Source organism: Polypterus senegalus, chromosome 9, assembly GCF_016835505.1.
Source record: "Polypterus senegalus isolate Bchr_013 chromosome 9, ASM1683550v1, whole genome shotgun sequence".
Classification (NCBI taxonomy): Eukaryota; Metazoa; Chordata; class Cladistia; order Polypteriformes; family Polypteridae; genus Polypterus; species Polypterus senegalus.
This window is the reverse complement of record NC_053162.1, coordinates 103,311,958-103,332,777: the sequence shown is the minus strand read 5'-3', so window position 1 is coordinate 103,332,777 and position 20,820 is coordinate 103,311,958. Positions and strand designations below refer to the sequence as shown.

Genomic DNA, 20,820 nt, shown 5'->3' with positions numbered 1-20,820 from the left:
GTTCCAAAGGGAGGAATTTTGTATTGTGATTTGCAAACTATACTGGAAGTTCCAGTAGACAGTACTGTTTTGGAAACTGATGCTTAGAAGGTTCTGAGACACTCTGCTTAAAAAAGTGTGTGGAAAGGAAAAGGTGTATTTGAAATGAGAATAACCTACCCTTAGTGGTCTACTGTTTCATTGAACAGAATCCATATTGTTGATGCAGCAAATGGCTTGTTCCCTGTAGATAAGAGGTGAGCACCTAGCCCACTAGGGTCTTGCTTACAAGTCAGCCTAGAGGTGATTGCAAGTTTGGTAAATGAATCAGTGCAAGCAGCACCAGTTTTGTGGAGGTAGTACCACACCATGGTGGTCAAGTGAGAGTTAAATCCTCATGCCAGATTTTCAATTTACCAAATCAGTCTATTATCTCCATCCTCATCTATGGCCATGTGATTTGGGTAGAAACCAAAAAATAAGACAAAAAGTACTGAGGATACTGAGCATGGTAAGATGAAGTGCTCAGGAGTACAGGAATACATTCCAGTAGAACCCCTTCCACTCTCAATCGAGATGAACTAGCTGAAGTGGTCTGGGCATGTACTTCGTATTGCCAAGAGCACCTCTCATTGGGGGGATGTACCAAGTGCTGGGGTTATATCTCTTTATTGCTCCCAGTGCCAGTAAATTCCCCTGAAACAGCAGGCAGAAATTGATGAGCATAGAATTGCCAGGTCTTTCTAGCTTGCCATGATATTACAGTGACCCTCTCCAGCATAAACAGAGTAAAAATGAAGAGAATGGTATGAGTTAATGTGAAACCCAATAATAAACCAGATAATAAGAGAGCTGCTGCCGTCTGATAACAGGATTGTGGGAGGCAGTAAGACAGTCACATAGTTGTGCCACATGTTTACTTTTAAAGTTGATAGAAGTTTACTCATTCCAAAGATATCCCTGTTGATGTCACCCATATTCTAGGGTCCGAATGACTCATTATTAGAGTGCTGGTAACAAAGTGAATCTGTTCAGCTGCTGAGTTAATAAATATTAACAAGGTTGACGTAACCCATTTGTTATCTGGATTATACCTTTGAATTCTAACTATAATGTGCTCCTTTTTTTTATCCATTGACCTTTTACATAGATGTCTAGTCCCATTCCTGTCTTTTCCATTTTTTCATATCAGACGAAACATATCCAGCATTTAAATAGTGAATAGAAAGTAACCTAGTATCCAGCATTTAAACAGTAGATAAGTCTGAGCCAGTTCTCCACAGTACCCAAAATGCCACAGTACCTGAACTCACCATGACACTCCTTGAGATCTGACTGTTCATCCAACTTATTTAAAAACGATCGAGCATTCCTCATTATTTGGAGGCAGGCCAGATCTGAAACCTTTCTACCTTGCTTTTTGTTCTCACCTTAGACAGTAATGTTTGCAGTGCCTCAGCTGATCATAGGAATACTTACTATATGTCATTTTTTTTATGCAAACATTTACAAACTGAGTGAATACCCATATCCATCAATTAAATTGCCTGGCTCAATTCTATTCAAGCTATATATTTTTTGTAGCTTGAACAGAAGGTGCAGCTAAACCCATGAAAAGAGGTACAAAATCCAATGATTACGCAAGCATCATCCAATAATGTTTCGAATAATGTACTATTTACAAGCCTTCCCTAACAACAGGTAAGGAGCATGGGGCATATCAAGTGATGTCATTGTCATCACTAAATGTTGGTTAATTTAATTATGAAAACTTAAAAGTAATCAAAACATGAATATATTATAGAGAGAATGAGCTAGAAAGAGAGTAGCTTTTCCAGTAAAATGCGTACTGGATGGCGTAAATGAGCTAAGATAGCACTTGCCACCTTGTAGTTGATGGGGAGCTCCTTACCCATAGCGAGAAAAAACAGGGTTTCTGCACTCCTGTACCAAAACAGGTAAAGAGATCAAAATGGCTAGAAATTGCTCTCCTTGGCAGTCTCACTAACCAGTTTAAGTAATGCTACTTCTCACTAAATTTAGTAAATGTATATATAAATAATGCAATTCTCAACATTGTAAGTGAATGACTTTTCTTTAAATGCACCTTGGGGCTGTCACAAAAAGTAATTTCATTGTGTTACACAATGACAATAAAGTGCTTGAACTTGATCACAATATATTTTCATACTAGGAAATATATAAAAACCAAACACTAAGTTCACAGCAATGTCAATAAAATAAATAAATAGTTTCAGTATATTTTAATAGTACATTTCTCACCAATTGTAGTAAATTCACTCATTTAAATATAGTTGCTATCTGTTTATGAATGTGTTCAGGTGTTGGCGATATTCATACCACAGCTAACAGATCAAGTCATAATCATCCCATAACCGGGCGGCTCTGTTTGGGATTAAAAGCCTCCTCATAGCCTTAACAAAAGCTCTTACGTACTCTTTTATAATCTTCAAAACCTACAGTGGTTAAATTGGGCGCATTAACGAAACCGAACTGAATGCGGCCAAGGACTGATAATCACATCACGCGACAGCGCCCTCCTGCTGCAGTATCATGGAAGCCGGAGGCGGCCGGCGGGCTCACCTGTGACGTCATCACCCAGCTGACAGTTTTGTTTTGCTGCTTAAGGTGGACTAAGCAGACGACAGAAACAGGAAAGATAAAGAGGGTTGCAGTGTTATTGTGCCTGAGACAATAGCTTTAAAGACGCATATATAATAATATCTTTTTTCATCACTTTTATATCAGCGTGTTCGATATTTAGGCCTTAACAAATTGTCTGTATCGATTCGAAGAAAGATGCCTTCTGAAAAGACCTTCAAACAAAGAAGGACATTTGGTACGTATTTATCAGTATAATAAAAACAATCGTCTGTTTGGCTTGGTTTGCCTTTCTTTTTATAATAGTTAGGTTTTTCTACTCGTTACCTTTGTTGTGTTTTATTACTGGCACTGATCTAAATGTCATTGCGTTCACCATAATGGTCCGCTCTTCATGTTGATTGGTCTTCTTAAATATTTTCCCCTTGAAATAATTTCAAAATTGTCAACAAAGCAGATAGTGTTGTAGCCGAGTCAGATAATTTGACGATTTTTATTTAGTATCTTAATGGGTGTTGGCAGTCCACAATCTTCTTAAGGGGACTTCGAACCGTGTTTAGTGATGATAACTTACGGAATCTATAATCGGAAAATGGTAATTAGTTGTGCGAGACGCTTCTGTAAGACCTCGTCCGGCTGTACGGCGTGTGCTGCAGCTGAGGTAAACAGAACGAAGATCCGAAGTCTAAATGCAGCTCCGTCCGCTGCAGGATTGGGGGATGGGTTGACGTTTATATGTGCTTTTCATAGGCCTCAGAAATAAACGAAAGAAAAATAAAGGCGAAAATACAAATCTAGACACGAACCTGCTTAGGAATCATCTGCCGCGAGGGAAATAAGAGTTCAGTTCGGTATTGGCTGTCTCCAGAATATCGTGATAGTTGATGATCCGGAACCCTTCAAATTAAAATAACTTACGATTGCGATTGGAACAAAGTTCGCAGCGAAGGTCAGTGTCTACAAAAGTAACGGGGATACTGGCCATTGCAGAATTTTAAAAATCGGTTTAAATACAACCTATTCAGCTTTGTTTGGAGTTGAGGTATGGTACACTTTTACTTGTATTTTGCAAGTCACTGTTCAACAGTTGTGGTAACACCCTGACAAGTCGCAGTTTTTCTGTCGGCAGAAAGATGAGGAAAAATCGCTCCATATAATTCGCTTATTCAGAAACTTTCAGTATTGCTTGGAATCCGTGGTTTACTGTCAAGTTGGAAATGGACGTATTAAATAAGCATCATTTGTATACAAATGCCTGGATTGTTGTTGGAACCATATTGAGGTTTATAATATGGGCAGGGAGTGAAAAAAGAGACTTGGAGAAATATCTGTTGTTCACAACCCATTCATAATCGGCTAAAAACAAAACTCGTGTTATTTGGCCAAAAAAAATAGGAACAGACCAATCCTTAAAATATTGTGTAAGGCAATCAAAAATTACCATAAAAATATATAATCCTGTATAAAATTAACACAGATGTCACTTTAACCGTCCATCTATCCATCCATTTTTCAAACCTACTTATTATTCTAAGCAGGGTCATGGGGAAGCTGGAGCCTAACCCAGCTAGCCTTCTTTTTTAATTGTAAATGGTTTGAAATGGATTTTACTTACAGAAATGTGCTTTTTTCCACTTCTATTTTAAACTGTCCCGTGCAGTACAAAGAAAAGCTAGACAAAAAGTCTTTAACCTGCCAAGTTGTGGAAAGGTACCAGGCCTCTAAGTGATTGAGACAGATAATGTAAGAACTTTCTAAAAATACAGGATTAGTAATTTCATTTTTTTTTTTTTGTCTGTTGCTAATTGAATGTTTTTTCCTGGAGCACAAAAATTAAATGGGGAAATGCAGTTTCTAATGACCTGATTATGCTTTGTAACATAGAATGGCTTGCTTGTTGAGTGAAATGTGGTGGCAGCTTTATGAAGAAGACGATGTGATATAAAATTAAAAAGATGATGTGATATAAAATCGAAATTCATCATTTTCTAAAAGGTGCTGAGTCATTGCATTCTTCATTAGGTTCTGAAATGTTTTGCTGTGCTCCAATTGACTATTACATTTCCTGCTCCTTCCAGCTTCTGAATGCCCAGCATCAAAAGCAGCAGAACTGCCTTTGCTAAACATGTGTTCTATCTATCTATCTATCTATCTATCTATCTATCTATCTATCTATCTATCTATCTATCTATCTATCTATCTATCTATACACACACATTTTAAGGTTTCTTTTGACACTACATGGATTCATTTAACACTGGGAAATTTAATTTGAAGGAGACAGAGTGTATGAAATAATCTTACTTCTGGGAGACATCTTTGTTGATGTACCAAACATGACCTGGTTAGAATATAATTTAACTTTAAATATTTGTTAGTGGAAATTTACAGGATTAATAGCAACATGATGATTGTTACTTTGAGTATTCTCCTCCTTCCCTGCAGCCATTTTCTCCACACTTGGTGGTGTTTGTAGAACAGAGCTCTGAGGTTGCATACATTATGTGTTTGATTATGAAAGTAATGTTTACTTAGTGTACTGTAGCTGCTGTTTGACAATGAAAAAGTTTTCTTGTAGTCCCATTGTCACGTGCACAAGAGTGCAGTGAACTTCTCAGTTTGTCTGAATAACGAGAACTCTCTAGTCTCTCTAGTGCTGAAAACAAAAGTGCCTAGTTTAATCTCTAGTTTGTCTAGCCCTTTGCATTTGGAATACTAATTATGTTTGTTAGGGAAATGTCAGCTGTGACAATAGATACCTTATCTCATGCCAAACTGTAGTATGTGAACTGAGTATGTTAGGCTGCAGTTATTCATTTGGTGTGTTGCTTTACTTGGTACAAACAAGAAGAAGGTAATGAAGAATACATTGTGCTGCATTCAGTTAAGTACAACTACCCTTCCCACATCATATAGGTACAGGTTGCTCTTTAGAGTTGATAGGCATGTACCAGTCAGTCATGTGTGTTCAGTTTAGAAAAAAATGGGTAGGGCTAAAGATTAGTGTGGCTTGAACTGTCATGGCAGTAGACATTAGATGTGCGGGCATTGACTTTGTGGAGAACCGCATGCCTAGGGATTTACACGTGTATAAAGAATGGGTCACCATTTGAATGGCAGTCATGTAAATGAAAACAGTCTGTTGGTGAACGAGGTGAATGGAGGTTGGCAAAACCTGTGGGAAATAACAATCGTTCAGGTAACAGAGTACAACACTGGAGCTGTAAGAAATATACCAGGATGCACATCATATCCTACCTTATCATGGATGTGAGATATCCAGTGACATAGCCAAATTCAAATCATTTCAGAAAAAAAACAAGAACATTTGTTTGCAATGGTCAAACAAAACCAAATAATGAACATTATAGGACTGGAAAACATTGCCTACTGAAAGGTCCAGAATATGCCAAAACCACAACCCTTTTGTCAGGTTTAATGGTGGCATACTGGCAGGGCCGGTCAATTCATTAGGCGACATAAATGGCCACTTAGGGCAGTATCATCCGAGGGGCGTGTGCTCTGGAATCCGCTGTTCTATGGACACCAAGTGGAACTGTTTTGGTAACTGAAAGGGGTGTGTGATCCAGATGCTGCCTAGGGCTCCATATGGGTTTTATGGGATTGGTAGTGCAGATAGTTACATAGTGGAAGTTAAAATAAGTCGGTTGTATGAGATTTGACTGTTTGCAAGGCTGCTTATATGGCATTGAATGATAAGGATATCAGTGGATGGGGTGTCCAGTTTGTTAGTGGTGTGAAGTGTCTGAGAAAAACATTTTAGATGGCTGATTCCAAAAATTAACTGGATAATTGCAACCACCCAAGGCAAAGACTTGCTGTCTTCTGCAGTGCAGTTGCCACAGTGAATAAATCAGCTTATCAGTGTGCTCTTTCCACTGTGTGTATTAGGTAGGTAGGTTTGTAAAGTAACAGATTGCTTCTTTCTCGGCCTTTTCAATAACCTTGTACAGTCTTCTTATCAAAGATAGGTGGTAATGAAAAGAGCAGAAGAAGTCCTAGTTGAACTTAGCTACTCGCCCCTCCTTCATCGCCTTCATCAATATCACTAGGTGGATGACCCCCTACAAGTCTCTTGCAGTCCACAATTGGGCACTTTTGAGTCCTTAACAGTAAGGGAGAGACAGCTGTTTATAATTGCATCATTCACTGAAGTATTTACCTTTTCATTGTGGGATGCCCAGTCATTGTTGATAAGCACACCCAGCTAGTGTTGAATCTTCAGCTGCATTAATGATAGAATATGCTTCTTGCTTGTCCAGACCACTGTGTGTGAAACCTTAAAACAAGCAATTAGCTTACATTGTTAGGAATGCATGACATTCGGGCGGCCTACCTAGTCAGAGAGATCTGGACTATGCATTTTATATTCTAGTGTGTCATGGCTGGGTTATATGACTTCCTCAAGATTATAACAGAAATCCCTGGCTCTGTAAATGAGAGATGAGTGTTACACTTAACTTATTTCAATATAAATAACAAAAGTATGTTTTTAGTCCATGAATGAATGGCAGTTTAGAATTACCAGTGGGAGGAAATCAGAATTTCATAGAAAACCCATTTATACATAGGATGGATGACCATGTCAGGATTTGAACCCAGGATTCTGAAGAACCTTTGGTACAACTGAGATACGTCTTTTTGTATGTAGTATGTATTATAACTTTGTGTCATGAGTGGCCATATAATAAAACATACAGTGGCACATAGTACTATACTGTAAGTGGATGAGCTGTTAAAACTCTTTGTGTATCTCTTGAATAAAAGAATACAATTGAATAAGGAAATGTAACTGTACATTTACTTTGAACATGCGCCCTCCTGAAAACAAGCCATATTTCCAATGAGAACATGAACCTGTGTTATGCCTAGCATCGCCAATGTTTCTTGCCATATTCTAATTGTGGTGCTAATTTTTTATTTTCCATTTTACACATAGAGCATGTATAGTGAATGGTATACAAAATGTATAACTACAATGACAAAATATTAAGCAGCTTTATATGTGTTACAATGTACAAAGATTATGTAAGCTGTTTACCTGAAAAACAAAACTTTGTTGTATGGTATAGCACACTGCACTGGGGCTGTTCTGACAACTGATGTTACAGTTCTCTGTCTTATGACTTGCCTCTTCTTTCATAAAATTTTGTATGCAACTTTTATTTTGATGGAATACTATAGTGTACGTAAAATACATTTAATAAATCGTGATGGAATAAGAGGATATTTGAATAGCTGTACCCGGATGCTCATGAATTTCACATGTATGTATGCAATTTTTATTACTTTAAATATCTCTCTATCTCTCAACAGAAATTTCCTTCATGTTCTGACAGCTAAAGATTTTCATGGAAACATTTCCAATTTTATCAAAAATGAATGCCTGCCTGTACTGAAATTCCTTGACTTTTAAGTGGTCAAGCACCTTAGAGACAACGGTAGTGAAATGGAGCAGAGCCACTGCCAGCAGTCATGACCATGCCTTAGCTCTAATAGTTGTTAGAATTCATTTATTTAATGTGAATTTTGTGAAGGCTTAAGCTCTGCAACATTTTTCACCTTTGAAATAATTATAGTTGCATTTAGGAATATCCACTGTTTATGGTTTAAACAAAATGGATACACATACACTTTCTTTAAATGATGTAGTCTATATTTTATACACCTGTCATCTTACTGTGAATTAATGCCATCTGTAGCTTTTTACTCTGTGATCAAGCAAATGATCTGTCAAGCTCACTTATCGATGATTAGGCCACAAAGCTTGCAGTTTACAATGCTGCCCTTACTCATATTTCACTGAATATTTAATTAGTGCCTGCCTTCTCCTAAACGAGATGGGGGATTCTAGAGTATTTTATAGGAAGCAGCTGGTAAGTAGCACTTTAAAAAACCCCTCATTTATTTAACCATTATCGTCCTTTGTCCAGCTGAAAAGCACTTAGCCATAATAAATATCATAGATTGTTTTTGTTGGTTTTACATGGGCTGGAGATATGTAGTAAAAGAAGTTTAGAAAAAAAAAAAAAACTCTTAGCATGTTATTAGCAATGCATTTTTTCTTATGTACTTGAGGAGTAGAACAATAATGTACTGGTAATTAAAATTTAATATGCCTTTAATGTTAAAGATTGCATGAGTGACTTTAAGTTATTGTAAAAATTAGTTTTAAAACTCCAAAGAATTTTAATTTTATGGAATTATATCATAAAGTTAAAGTGCTTAATTAGTTCTACAAAAAATTAAATTCATTGCTTTTGTTTTCTAAATATGATGCAACTGCTCTCAGTGTCTCACTGCCATCATTGTCAAGATCGTCAACTATGTTCTTTTTGTTCTTCGCTCCTGGTTTTTAATAAACTTCAAGAGCCACATTCACAACCTGCCTCTTCTGCTTCTTTTTTCTTTTCTCACACCCTCTGTGGTTGTTTGTCCCCAATTCTGCTTGAGATCATGATTTTTTTCCACCAGCTAACTTTTTTTATTTAATGGGAGATTTGTGCTGCATTCTGAAATAACTTTTAGCTTATAATTGATACAGTAGTTAGTGTAGGACAGACATTCCTCGGGTTTGGAAAGTGCATCTGCTCTCCTACTAGTTTTGAGTTGTCATGCTATTAAAGTATTTAGACATGTATTCATATTTTTATATACATATGAAGAGAGAGATGCCGATTTATGGAAAGTTGGCCACCGGCTTCACTTTTGAGCTGGCCCTGTTTTGGGTTTATTGGAAGATTACTGTATTGACACTTGTACACAATACAGTGAAATTCTTGACAAGCACATGCTAATCAACATACAGCAGATTCTCGGACAACTCTGCCTTTCCAGCCTTGCAGCTGATCCTGATAAGTACCATCTCCCTGTGCTTGAATTAGGTGGTGTCAACAAATGGATGGATATTTGTGTACAGGAATTGTACAAAAATGGTTTGAAGTTATCAAGACCATCCCTGATTGGAATTATTTGTCTGTAATTCAGAATGAATGACATTCCTCTTTTACTTTCACAAAGATTGCAAGACCACCAGAATTTATTAATTTCTCTCTATTTCTCCTTCCAATTAACTTGCATTTGCTATGAGTTAATCAGGATAAACTCTTATGAGAATGATAGTTATCTCTAGGGACAGTCTTTGCATATATTTCAGAATCAAGTTATTAAGAAGAAAATTGACATGCAATAGTAAAAGTAAATATAATCCATATCACATTGTTATATAATTAGGGTTAATTTAACACTTATTTCATCATAACATATCTCTTTCTGTCTAAGTGATCATTTGAAATAAGGATTATGTCTGGTAAGCTTATATACTGTAAGGTTGTGTAACCTTGTAAGACCAGTGAGTCAAATCCTCAAGTCATTAGTTTGACAGAGTTGGTTCTGAAGAATCTTGATTTCACCTTTTGTCTCAGTTTAGATCAATGTATTAGTGCAGCAATTCAAAGAGTTTAAATGTTGAATTTCTCAAATGTTTTAAAGTGACAACAGTAAGTAATCTAGGTCCTGTTTCCATACAGAAGAGCAGCAATGTAAATGATCCTGTAGATCATTAACTGGACTTTAATCTTGATGTCTCAGTTCTTGAAGACCTAATACCATAGTTTTCTGAAGGAGATTTTGCCATGGTTGATGCTTTTTGACACAGTAAAAAAAATTTTTCCAGAGGTAGTCAGTTACATGATGTTGGACATCTTGGTTTTTCTGATGTTGGAGGACAGTCCTCAATTCTTGTACGCCTCTGCCAAGACATTTGGGGTAGCTTGGAGTTTTACCATGTAGAGAGCAAAAATAGTACAGTGCATACAGATAGTCGTCAACAACAAATACGTTTGGTTCTGAAGTAAGAAAGACCGGTATATGTATTGAAACTTGACTGTATGTACAGTATTGTATAATAAGTCCCTTAAGTCCATTTCAAATTTATTTATACACATTTAAAACAACATAGGAATGCTGTGGCCAAAGTGCTTTACAATAAAAGAATAAAAGAAAAACATACAATTAACATGAATAGCATAATTAGAAATAAAATAAACATAAATAAAAATAATAAATAGAAGTAATGCTACAATATTACAATGAGGAAACCATCAGTATTACTGAAGGTTACAGAATGCAAGTGAATAGAAATGAGTCTTTAAGTCATATATATTTGTTTTATATCCTTTTCTTGTCATCATTCTTAGCGAATTGTGTCGATTTTCTGACATTTTTGTATGTTTTGTTTCGTTATTACTGTTGCTCACTTGGGTGCTGTTGTATTCTTTCTGTTTTAACATTTCTGCCTGTTAATAATAATTATTAACAGATAAAGGAGTTCAGTGTGGTTTCACTACCCCTTTGTGGCAGTTCGAAAAAGCTTCGGAGGTTACCCAGATTCATAGCCGGAGTGCATTAGTACAGCGTATGCAGTGAACACTGGTTACATTGGAATGACATGAAGTCGCATGCAATCACATTCGCTTTCTTTCTACCCTCATACTGCTTGATCACCTTCATTTCTGTGTCAAGATCATTTACATTTTTTTCCTGTAATTGTAAGACAAATGTAGCTGAACATAGTCGAAACTGCAGCAGGTAATAAAACTGAGATCAAAATGAATGAGTCACAGCATACGGAGCTTTGCATGGTCGTTTGCCCATGAGAGAAGGTTTGCGGTCGTAAGTCAAATGGTTGCAAGATGCATAGGTTGTAAGTCGAAGACTTTGTGTACTGAAAGTCATTTTGATATCATTTTGAGGGGGTGGTTTGGTTTTGGTTTCCCTGTCTTTTGTAAGACAAATTCCATGGAGCTGTTTTTGAGGTGTACTGCCTAGGAATGTGGCAGTTCAGATTTACTATGGAAAATAGCCCTTGTTGATTATTTTATTGTTCTGTTGGCATATATTCAGTTTCAAATGAAAATCAAATTTGATACCATGTAGTACTTTGCTTGACGATGCCCATGCTTAAAGAACAAAAACTCAACTTAAATAACTAAAGGATATTTTGTCAAAGTTAATACCATAAATATTAGTCATGTGAAAGTAAATACACCCCATGAAATGTGTGGTTTTTTTTTTTTTTAAACATGTGTGGATATATCAAGATTTGATCTTCATTTAAACAGTAGGTGTAGATAAAGGAGCTATAATATAAGAAACATCATGCCACATTTATATTCTGTTATTCATTGTATAATTTAAATAAACATGTGAAAAAGGTAAGTACTCTTTGAAGCCAATTTTAAACCACAAGAATAGGCATGGTATTTTTTAAAACATTGTAAAAAAAATGCTTCACTTTAGTATACAACTTTGTGTGGCAAATTTATACCATGAATGTAAATAAATAAGTTTGACTAAAAAAAAATGGGTGCTTCTCCATTAATTATTTTTGTAGTATATTTTGAGCAATGGTCACCTTGTAGAGTAATAGAGGAAAGGTCAACTGATATGATTTGAAGGAGGACATGTTGCAATTTGTGAAAAATTTGCACCTAGTTCAAGGCACTATCAATGATGATGAGCCGAGACACTTTGACCTTTTTTCTGGGGATCATGTGGACTGAGGGTTATGATTTTGACAGTGGTTTTGCCCCTTGTAGGTTATGGGTGGGGTGTGTTGCCAGTATAGGTATGGCTTTTATTACTCAAAACATTGTATATGCATAAGCCTGGCATTCATTCCGTAAATTAATGTTTGGACAGAAAATACAATTTTAGTGCTTTTAAGATTTTTTTTTGTCTTAATGTAAATATCTTTTCTTTACTTTAGAGCAAAGAGTGGAAGATGTAAGATTAATTCGAGAGCAACACCCAACCAAAATACCAGTAAGTTTTGCTTTTTTTTTTTTCTTCTTCATTTTATTAATCTCTCCATCCATTATCTACACTTGAACACTAAATGATTGCAGAGTGTCTCATAACATTTCTCGGCATTGATGAGTGCAAAGCAACGGTCATTTCTGGATGGTATACCAATTCATCACTGGCACACTGCTGCACATGTAGCTGGCCAGTTTAGAGTTCCTAGTTAATGAAACATGCACATCTTTGAGATGTAGAAGAAACTGAAGATCACAAAATAAACCTCATGACCCTCAGGACAAAGTGCAATCTCCACTTAAATGAAACCTGGCCTAGATCTGAACAAAGGTTATGTTTTTAATTCTATTTAATGCTGTTTATTTATGTATTTTAAAATATTGGGTTCACAAAGGGGTGGCGCGGTGAGTAGCGCTGCTGCCTTGCAGTTAGGAGACCCAGGTTTGCTTCTCGGGTCCTCCCTCCGTCTGGTTTGCATGTTCTTCCCGTGTCTGCGTGGGTTTGCTCCGGTTTCCTCCCATAGTCCAAAGACATGCAGGTTAGGTGCATTGGTGATTTGTAATTTCGTCCCTAGTGTGTGCTTGGTGCGTGTGTGTTTGTGCCCTGTGGTGGGCTGGTGTCCTGCCTGGGGTTTTTTTTCTGCCTTGCACCCTGTGTTACCTGGGATTGGCTCCAGCAAACCCCAGTGACCATGTAGTTAGGATATAGTGGGTTGGATAATGGATGGATGAAATCACAAAGGGTTATATCTCTCTTTTAGGTAACTGACCTTGTTGACATCAGCAGACCAATCCAATTAAGTATAAACATTTTTCAGACCTTGTTTTATTACATTTCATGTGTTATTTGACAATTTTTTACTTTATTTTGTGTACCACGAGAACTTTTATTAACGTATTAAAGTGAAAATAAGCTAATCATAGTCAACTTTAGAATGAGCAAAGAACACTGATTTCATTGTCTTTAATACAGTGGATTTTCAACTGAGGCGGTACATATCCAAAAAACAATTTTAATTTGAAAACATAATTGGATGAATGACTGCAGTGATGATGGAGACTGATATTAAAAAGAAGTTTTATGTAAAAAGAAGGAGCATTTTGTTTAGATTAGTTGCATCTCCTCCTTAAGGTTGTATGAGTCTGCTCTTGTTTTTTTCCAGTTCTTTCTACACTCAAACAGCTGTCTGCATCTTCTGTGTTTCCATAACACCAGAGTGGTTTCTGCTTACGCCTGTTATGAATCAGCGTGGCAAACAGCCACACATTTCTGATTGTCACCTAGTTGGTTGTTGGACAATATAAAGAGTAGCCTTGCTGCATCACCTTTTTCTGTACGTTTTAATACAAGTTCAGGAAATCCTTGTTTCTGGTACAGAATTTTTTCTCTCCCCAAGTACCATTGGTTAATACATTATTTCATGGTATCCTTCACTGAATATAGCAAACACTTGACACTTTTTTTTATTTACCTTGTATAAAGAAGTGCATTGTAAAAGAAGAAGAGCACAGTTCTATATAGATTTACAAATGTAAAGTAATGAACACTACCATACACAAAACGCTGAAAAGGAATGAAAACACCATGCAGCTTATGTGTGCTGTATATAAGTACTGTAGTTTCCTTTTATTAAATCAAATAAATTGAAAGTCTTCTATACATTAAGATAAGGGAAGCTAGCAATGGAAAGGAAAGCCTTTGGCTACCTGGCCAACCAGCCTGACCCTGGATTTTTTTGCAGTGTCCCATGGTACAGACAAATTCTTATGATTTTGGCAGACATTTAGTCTGTTGTTAGTGAAAGCACATCTATTCTAAGATCCTTATAAGGTGTTCTTCCATTGTGATAAGGATAGATTGTTGAAGAGGGCAGTGATATCAAGGTCCACAAGAGCTAGACAATGGGAAAGACTTGGTTAGAATTAATCACCATGATTGCCAACATTATCAAGGTAATATGAATAGGCTCACTATAAACTCAAAATGAGTATCACTATAGTAAAATTATTCTTCACATTTTATTTAAATGCAGTGACTGACGTGATGTCAGTTATTTGCAAGGAGCCTTCCAGAATTTGGTGCCCTTGTGTCTGAAAAATTTTGCCACCCACAGTTGTTTTATTTATTTATATAGTAGTAATGAAATGATTGAAACAGTTCAACAGTACAACAATACTAGTCAATTTCACTTGAAGAAACCACCTTAATTGTACAGTTTTTATTAGATAATGTTAAAATAAGATATCTAAGGTTTACACTGTAATTGTGTGTAGATTCAGCCAAGCCAAATTTCAATAAATTTTAAAAGAATACTCCACCACATAAATTATATTTTTTTTTATCTATTACTTACCTATGTAGTTTATAGTGATGGCCAAAAAAATGTAAATCTTATGTGCTCATGGAGAATGGCGATAACAGTGTTGAATGGAAGCCTATAGTGATCAGTGCTGGACAATAACAAACTATATCAAAAGCATCCATGAAGAAATCTCCCGTTACGCATATTCTATAATCCATAATAAATTATTAATCCATCCACTCTGTTGTCTGTCTATAATAATGGGTCTCAAATCAATACCAGGCACACCCTAATGAGGTTTCTCAGAATGATGAAGCACACTGGTAATGTGGAGGCTGAATTTTCAAAATAAATTGCATCCTTTCATAGTACTGCACTGACCAGCCCACCAGAAATTGGTGCCAGCTGTTTATGGCAGTTGACCTACATGTAACCAGTATTTTTCTGATTTTGTTAGGCAAATAACAAAAATTTAGTTACTGTTTTCTTCAACTTTGAAGAAGAGTACAGCATTACGGACAACAACAAAAACATTATCAACTTCAGGTACAGTCATGGGCAAAATTATCGACACCCCTGGAATTTTGCCAGAAAATGCACCGTTTCTCCCAGAAAATTGTTGCAATTACAAATGTTTTGGTATACACATGTTTATTTCCTTCATGTGCATTGGAACAACACAAAAAAACAGAGAAAAAAAGCCAAGTCTGACCTCATGTCACACAGAACTCCAAAAATGGGCCAGACAAAATTATTGGCACCTTTTCAAAATTGTGGGTAAATCATTTTATTTCAAGCATATGATGCTCGTTTGAACTCCCCTGTGGCATGAAACAGGTGCTGGCAATATAGCAATCACACCTGAAGCCAGTTAAATCAAGAAAAGTTGACTCAACCTTTCTGTTGTGTGTCTGAGTGTGCCACACTAAGCATGGAGAACAGAAAGAAGAGCAGAGAATTGTCTGAGGAGTTGAGAACAAAAATTGTGGAAAAATATCAAAAATCTCAAGGCTACAAGTCCATCTCCAGAGATCTTGTTCCTTTGTCCACTGTGCGCAACATAATCAAGAAGTTTACAACACATGGCACTGCAGCTAATCTCCCTGGACGTGGATGGAAGAGAAATTGATAAAAGACTGCAACAAAGGATAGTCTGAATGGTGGATAAACAGCCCCAATCAACTTCAAAACATATTCAAGCTGTTCTGCAGACTCGGGGTGCAACAGTGTCAGCTCGAACTATCCGTCGACATCTGAAAGAAATGAAACGCTATGGCAGGAGAGCCAGGAGGACCCCACTGCTGACACAAACATAAAAAAGCCAGACTGGAGTTTGCCAAAATGTACTTAAGGAAACCAAAATCCTTCTGGGCGAACATCTTGTGGACAGATGAGAACAAGGTAGAGCTTTTTGGTAAAGCTCATCATTCTACTGTTTACAGAAAACGGAATGAGGCCTACGAAGAAAAGAACACAATACCTACAGTCAAGCATGGTGGAGGTTCTAAGATGTTTTGGGGATGTTTTTTGGGTATTTTTGTGTTGTTCCAATGCACATAAAGGAAATAAACATGTGTACTGTATACCAAAACATTTGTAATTAAAACAATTTTCTGGGAGAAATGGTGCATTTTCTGGGGAAATTCCAGGGGTGCCGATAATTTCGGCCATGACTGTACATCTGAACAAGCAGTCTGTATTGCTTGTGTTCTCTTCTTAACTGGAAGAAGCCTTTAGTAATGGAGGAGTATGTGTGAATGAAAAACATAGTCTTTGGATGAGCTACATTCCTGTATTTTAGTAAGATGAGTGAAGTAGAAAGAAGAAGAAAGTCTACTACATGAGTCTTAAGTGAAGTGGATGGCATGTGGGGAGACACAAGCTGAGGTTTTGGGGCTTTTAGCAGTGTTTAATTTGAATAGTTTATTGTTGTTATCTGATATTGTGTGGTACTATAGGGGAGATGACCACTGAATACCACAATGCATCATATTTTCCATGCTGGTATTCATCCCTTTGCAAGTATATTTCAATAGGAAAAATGTGGATTATTTTGTTTGCTCTCACATAACATTTGTCAAAAGGCATTTTTCTAAAATCTGATCCATTCATCTTTTAATTTTTTTTTTCAAATGGACAAGCTCTGTTTACATGCACACAGGTAGAGTGCATTTTCAGATAAACTTTACCACACAAGGCTGAAGTCAGCACACCATGGCAAATAGACAGTGAAGAATGACACAGTGAGAGATGTGAAGTGAAAAGAAAGTTTTGTTTTTTCAACTTATACTCTATATTGATGGGACATTTGGCAAGTGTCAACAAGGTTGCAATTTACATAATATTGAAATTTTTACTTGGTGAGATCTAGTTTCTTAACCCTTAGTACTATCCCAAAAAAGTAAAATTGAAGGTTAAGTGATCCATCAGAGTGAGAATGCCTCACAGATGTACAAAATCAAAATTTTAACACTTGTGCATTACTTTACCCTGATAATACAGAAATCTGTTGCCTGACCTTGTTGAAGATAACATCCTGTGTGTTTCTCCCTTTTTAAATACTGATTATTATTATTAATATTAAATTAAGAATTTAAGTTAGTAGGAGGCCACCAAGATGCACATGTGAAAACATACTTGTGAAAGATGTGTCTGCACCAGGTGATAAGCATCTTTTACTGTTGGAGTTAAACATGAACTGTGTTTTTGTAATCATAAAGTTTGGAGGTGGGGGGCTAAACTGCATATTTGCATTGCATATTTGAATATTGTTGAAACTGAAAGCAAGCTGCAAAAAAGTTTGCAGATGCTACTGGATTGAAAACAGTTTAACTATGTATGAATCCTCTGACCTGGCAGGTGGGTCTACTAGTGCCCTTTCAGCTTTCAATGTGGGGGAAAAAAAAAGAAAACTTCTGGTTACGTCTGGTGACGAATTAAGTAGAAGGAGGTAATGTGACTTTAAATAATGGATAAATGTTGACATGAAATTCAGTGTCCTTTAAATAACAGAACAGTGCACCCAATGGCACCTTGACTTAAGCAATTTAAAAAGGTCTCTGCGTGACACCATTTGTTGCTAACACCAGCTGCAATGCCATGTGCTATGAGATTATTAATTGGAGTAAGGTGGTAAGAAAATGGAGGAACAGACAGATGGAATGAAGCTGTCCTCAATTTTCTTACTTGATTTCTGCACTCAGGTTTCACTTTTATAATTGAGGTGTAAAATAATAAATTTTAGTATTTACCCTGATCAGAATTCATCAAATAACACGTGCAGACACTATAGCACATTGAAATGGATGAGCAGATTCAGAACCAACCATCTGTCACACATTACACAAATCAGTGTAACTTTGTGTAGTGCATCCTATAAATAAGAGCGCGAGTGTGTGTCTGACAGGATAACAAATATTGGCATTATATTTGGATAAACTAGGGAAGTCCAATGCACATTGCCTTCACAATAGGTAGATCAGTGGGCAATGTAGTGTAAGCACAGAACAAAATAAAAATATTTTATAGGCAGCTGAAGTCAACAGAATATTGCTGAAAGTGAATGAATGTAGTACACTTCATAACGTTTTCTCAGGACATGACAAGTGAAGATTTACATCAGTATATAACAGACATTGCAAGTTTTCAAATCAGAATATTTCTGGGTATACTGTAATTAATAATGAACATTTTATATAGTGTGTATTTTTGAAATGTTTATTGTAGTTTTTTGTCTTTACCTGATTTTTTTTTTCTTTGCCTGGGAACCCAATACCACAAAAATATATTTTCATATATTATTGCTTTACTTTCCTATTAATTATGTTGTATCAGATCAGTATATTATCAGGTCAGTATGCCATGTAAATGAGCAAGAAATGGTTCAAAATTTATGTAGCAAAAAGTCAGAGGGCTTTAAATAGATACACAATGGATTCAGACTGCTTCACTTTCTGCACACTTTATTGTGTTGTAGATTTAATGTTAAATCGGTACATTTGCCATTGTTGCCCATCTTAATAACCTATAATGACAAAAGTAAAAGGCTTGAAAATATATACTGAAATCTTCAGACCTTTTGCTGTAGAACATCAAATTGTAGCCAGGTGCATCCTGTTTGCTTTAATTGTTCTTGAGACAGATGTGTTAAGAACTTGATTGGAGTCCACCTGTTGTTTATTAAATTGATTGGACATCATTTAAAAAGTCACACACCTATGTGTATATAAGGTCCCACAAGGTTGTACTGTATGTCAGGACAAAAACCAAGCCATGAAGTCCAAGGGAACTTTCTGTAGACCTCCTTGATCAAACTGTAGTGAGGCATAGCTCAGGACAAGGGTATAAAACCAATTTTAAAGCTTTGAGTGTTCTCTGGAGGAACATAGGGGCCTTACAAATTATGAGATCAAATAAGTTTGAAACCTCAAGGAGTCATCCCAAAGTGGGCTAATCTGGCCAAACGGAATAACCTGGCAAGAAGGTGTTTGCTCAGGGAGGTGACCAAGAACCCAATGATCGCTGTAACTGAGCTTCAGAAGTCACCTTCTGAGAAGGGAGAACCTTTTGGAAGGACAGCCATCTCTGAAGCCACTTTCTGGTAAAAGGTATACTTGGAATTTGCCAAACAACATTTAAAGGCCTCTGAGAGCATGCAAAAAAGATTCAGCGGTCTTATGAGGCAAAAAGTGAAAAATTTGGGCCGAACTCCAAGCAATACAGTATATCTGGCAAAGACCAGGCAATGCTCATTAGCTGCTTAGTATATCATTACGGTGAAGCATGGTGGTGGCAGCATCATGCTGTGGGGGGTTCTTCTTAGTGACTGGGACAGGGGTGACTGGCCAGAATTGATGCAAGGATGAATACAACCAAATACAGAGGCGTCCTTGAAGAAAGCCTGCTACAGAATGCATGCCACCTTGGATGGGGGTGACAGTTCATCCTTCAGCACATCAATGACATGAAGCACAGAGCCAATACAATGTGATGGTGTAGCTTTGAAATAAGACTCCGATTTGTCCTTGAGTAGCTGAATTAAACTCATAAATCTATCTGTGGAGAGAGAGAGACCTAGTGGTGTCAGTTTAGAGATGTTTCCCATGTAATTTAACAATGCATGAGGGGATCTGCCAGTATAAATTGCCAAAATACAGGTGTGCAAAGCTTGTAGAAACTAACTTTAGGAGAATCGTAATTGGTACCAAAGTGGCTTTCACAAGGTACTGAATTAAGACACATAATACAGATTTTTATTAAAGTAGCAACACTTTTATGTTTGCAAACATATTTTTACTGCATCATTTACCCATTTAAAATTACATCCCCAGGACAAACGTGCAGAAAGTGAAGGGGTTTTAATACTTACTGAATCCACTCCACATTCAATGATACCTTGGTATTTGATGAAGAGACCTGTTGAATTGTTTTTAACTGTTCGGGAGTTTCAGGGTTACTGACACATATTTCTAAATTAAAATTGCAGATCCTTTTATATGTCTCTGGTAAATTTAAGCAATTGATTACTTAATGATAGCACAGGATTACTAAGAATGACCAAATTGTTTTTGAAGGAAAATGAGAACTGGAAAAGCCACTTCTTTATTTGCTAATATGTGCCATACCACAGGCTTTCCATTCAAGTTTTAAAGTCTGCGATTCAGAATTTAAATTTGTATTGTGTACAATATAAGCTTTGGGGCAAACTTTTTAAATTCGATGAGAATATATTTTAGGACTCCCTTCTATTTTTGGATTTATATATATATATATATATATATATATATATATATATATATATATATATATATATATATATATATATATATATATATATATATATATATATATATATATATATATATATATATATATATATATGTATATGTATATATATGTATATGTATATATATATATGTATATATATATATATATATATATATATATATATGTGTATATATATATATATATATGTATATATATATATATATATATATATATATATATATATATATATGTATATATATATATATATATATATATATATATGTATATATATATATATATATATATATATA

General features: G+C 36.0%; 1 protein-coding gene across 1 annotated transcript in view; it reads left to right on the top strand.

The window, feature by feature from the left end:
• Nucleotides 1-2,618: 2,618 nt before the first annotated feature.
• Nucleotides 2,619-20,820, top strand: part of map1lc3b (microtubule-associated protein 1 light chain 3 beta) — a 46,239-nt gene continuing 28,037 nt past the window's right edge. Inside the window, exons 1-2 of the mRNA XM_039763537.1 lie at nt 2,619-2,839; nt 12,392-12,447. Of these exons, the coding sequence (XP_039619471.1) occupies nt 2,800-2,839; nt 12,392-12,447 (96 nt within the window). The 5' untranslated portion in view covers nt 2,619-2,799. The remainder of the gene's footprint in view (nt 2,840-12,391; nt 12,448-20,820) is intronic.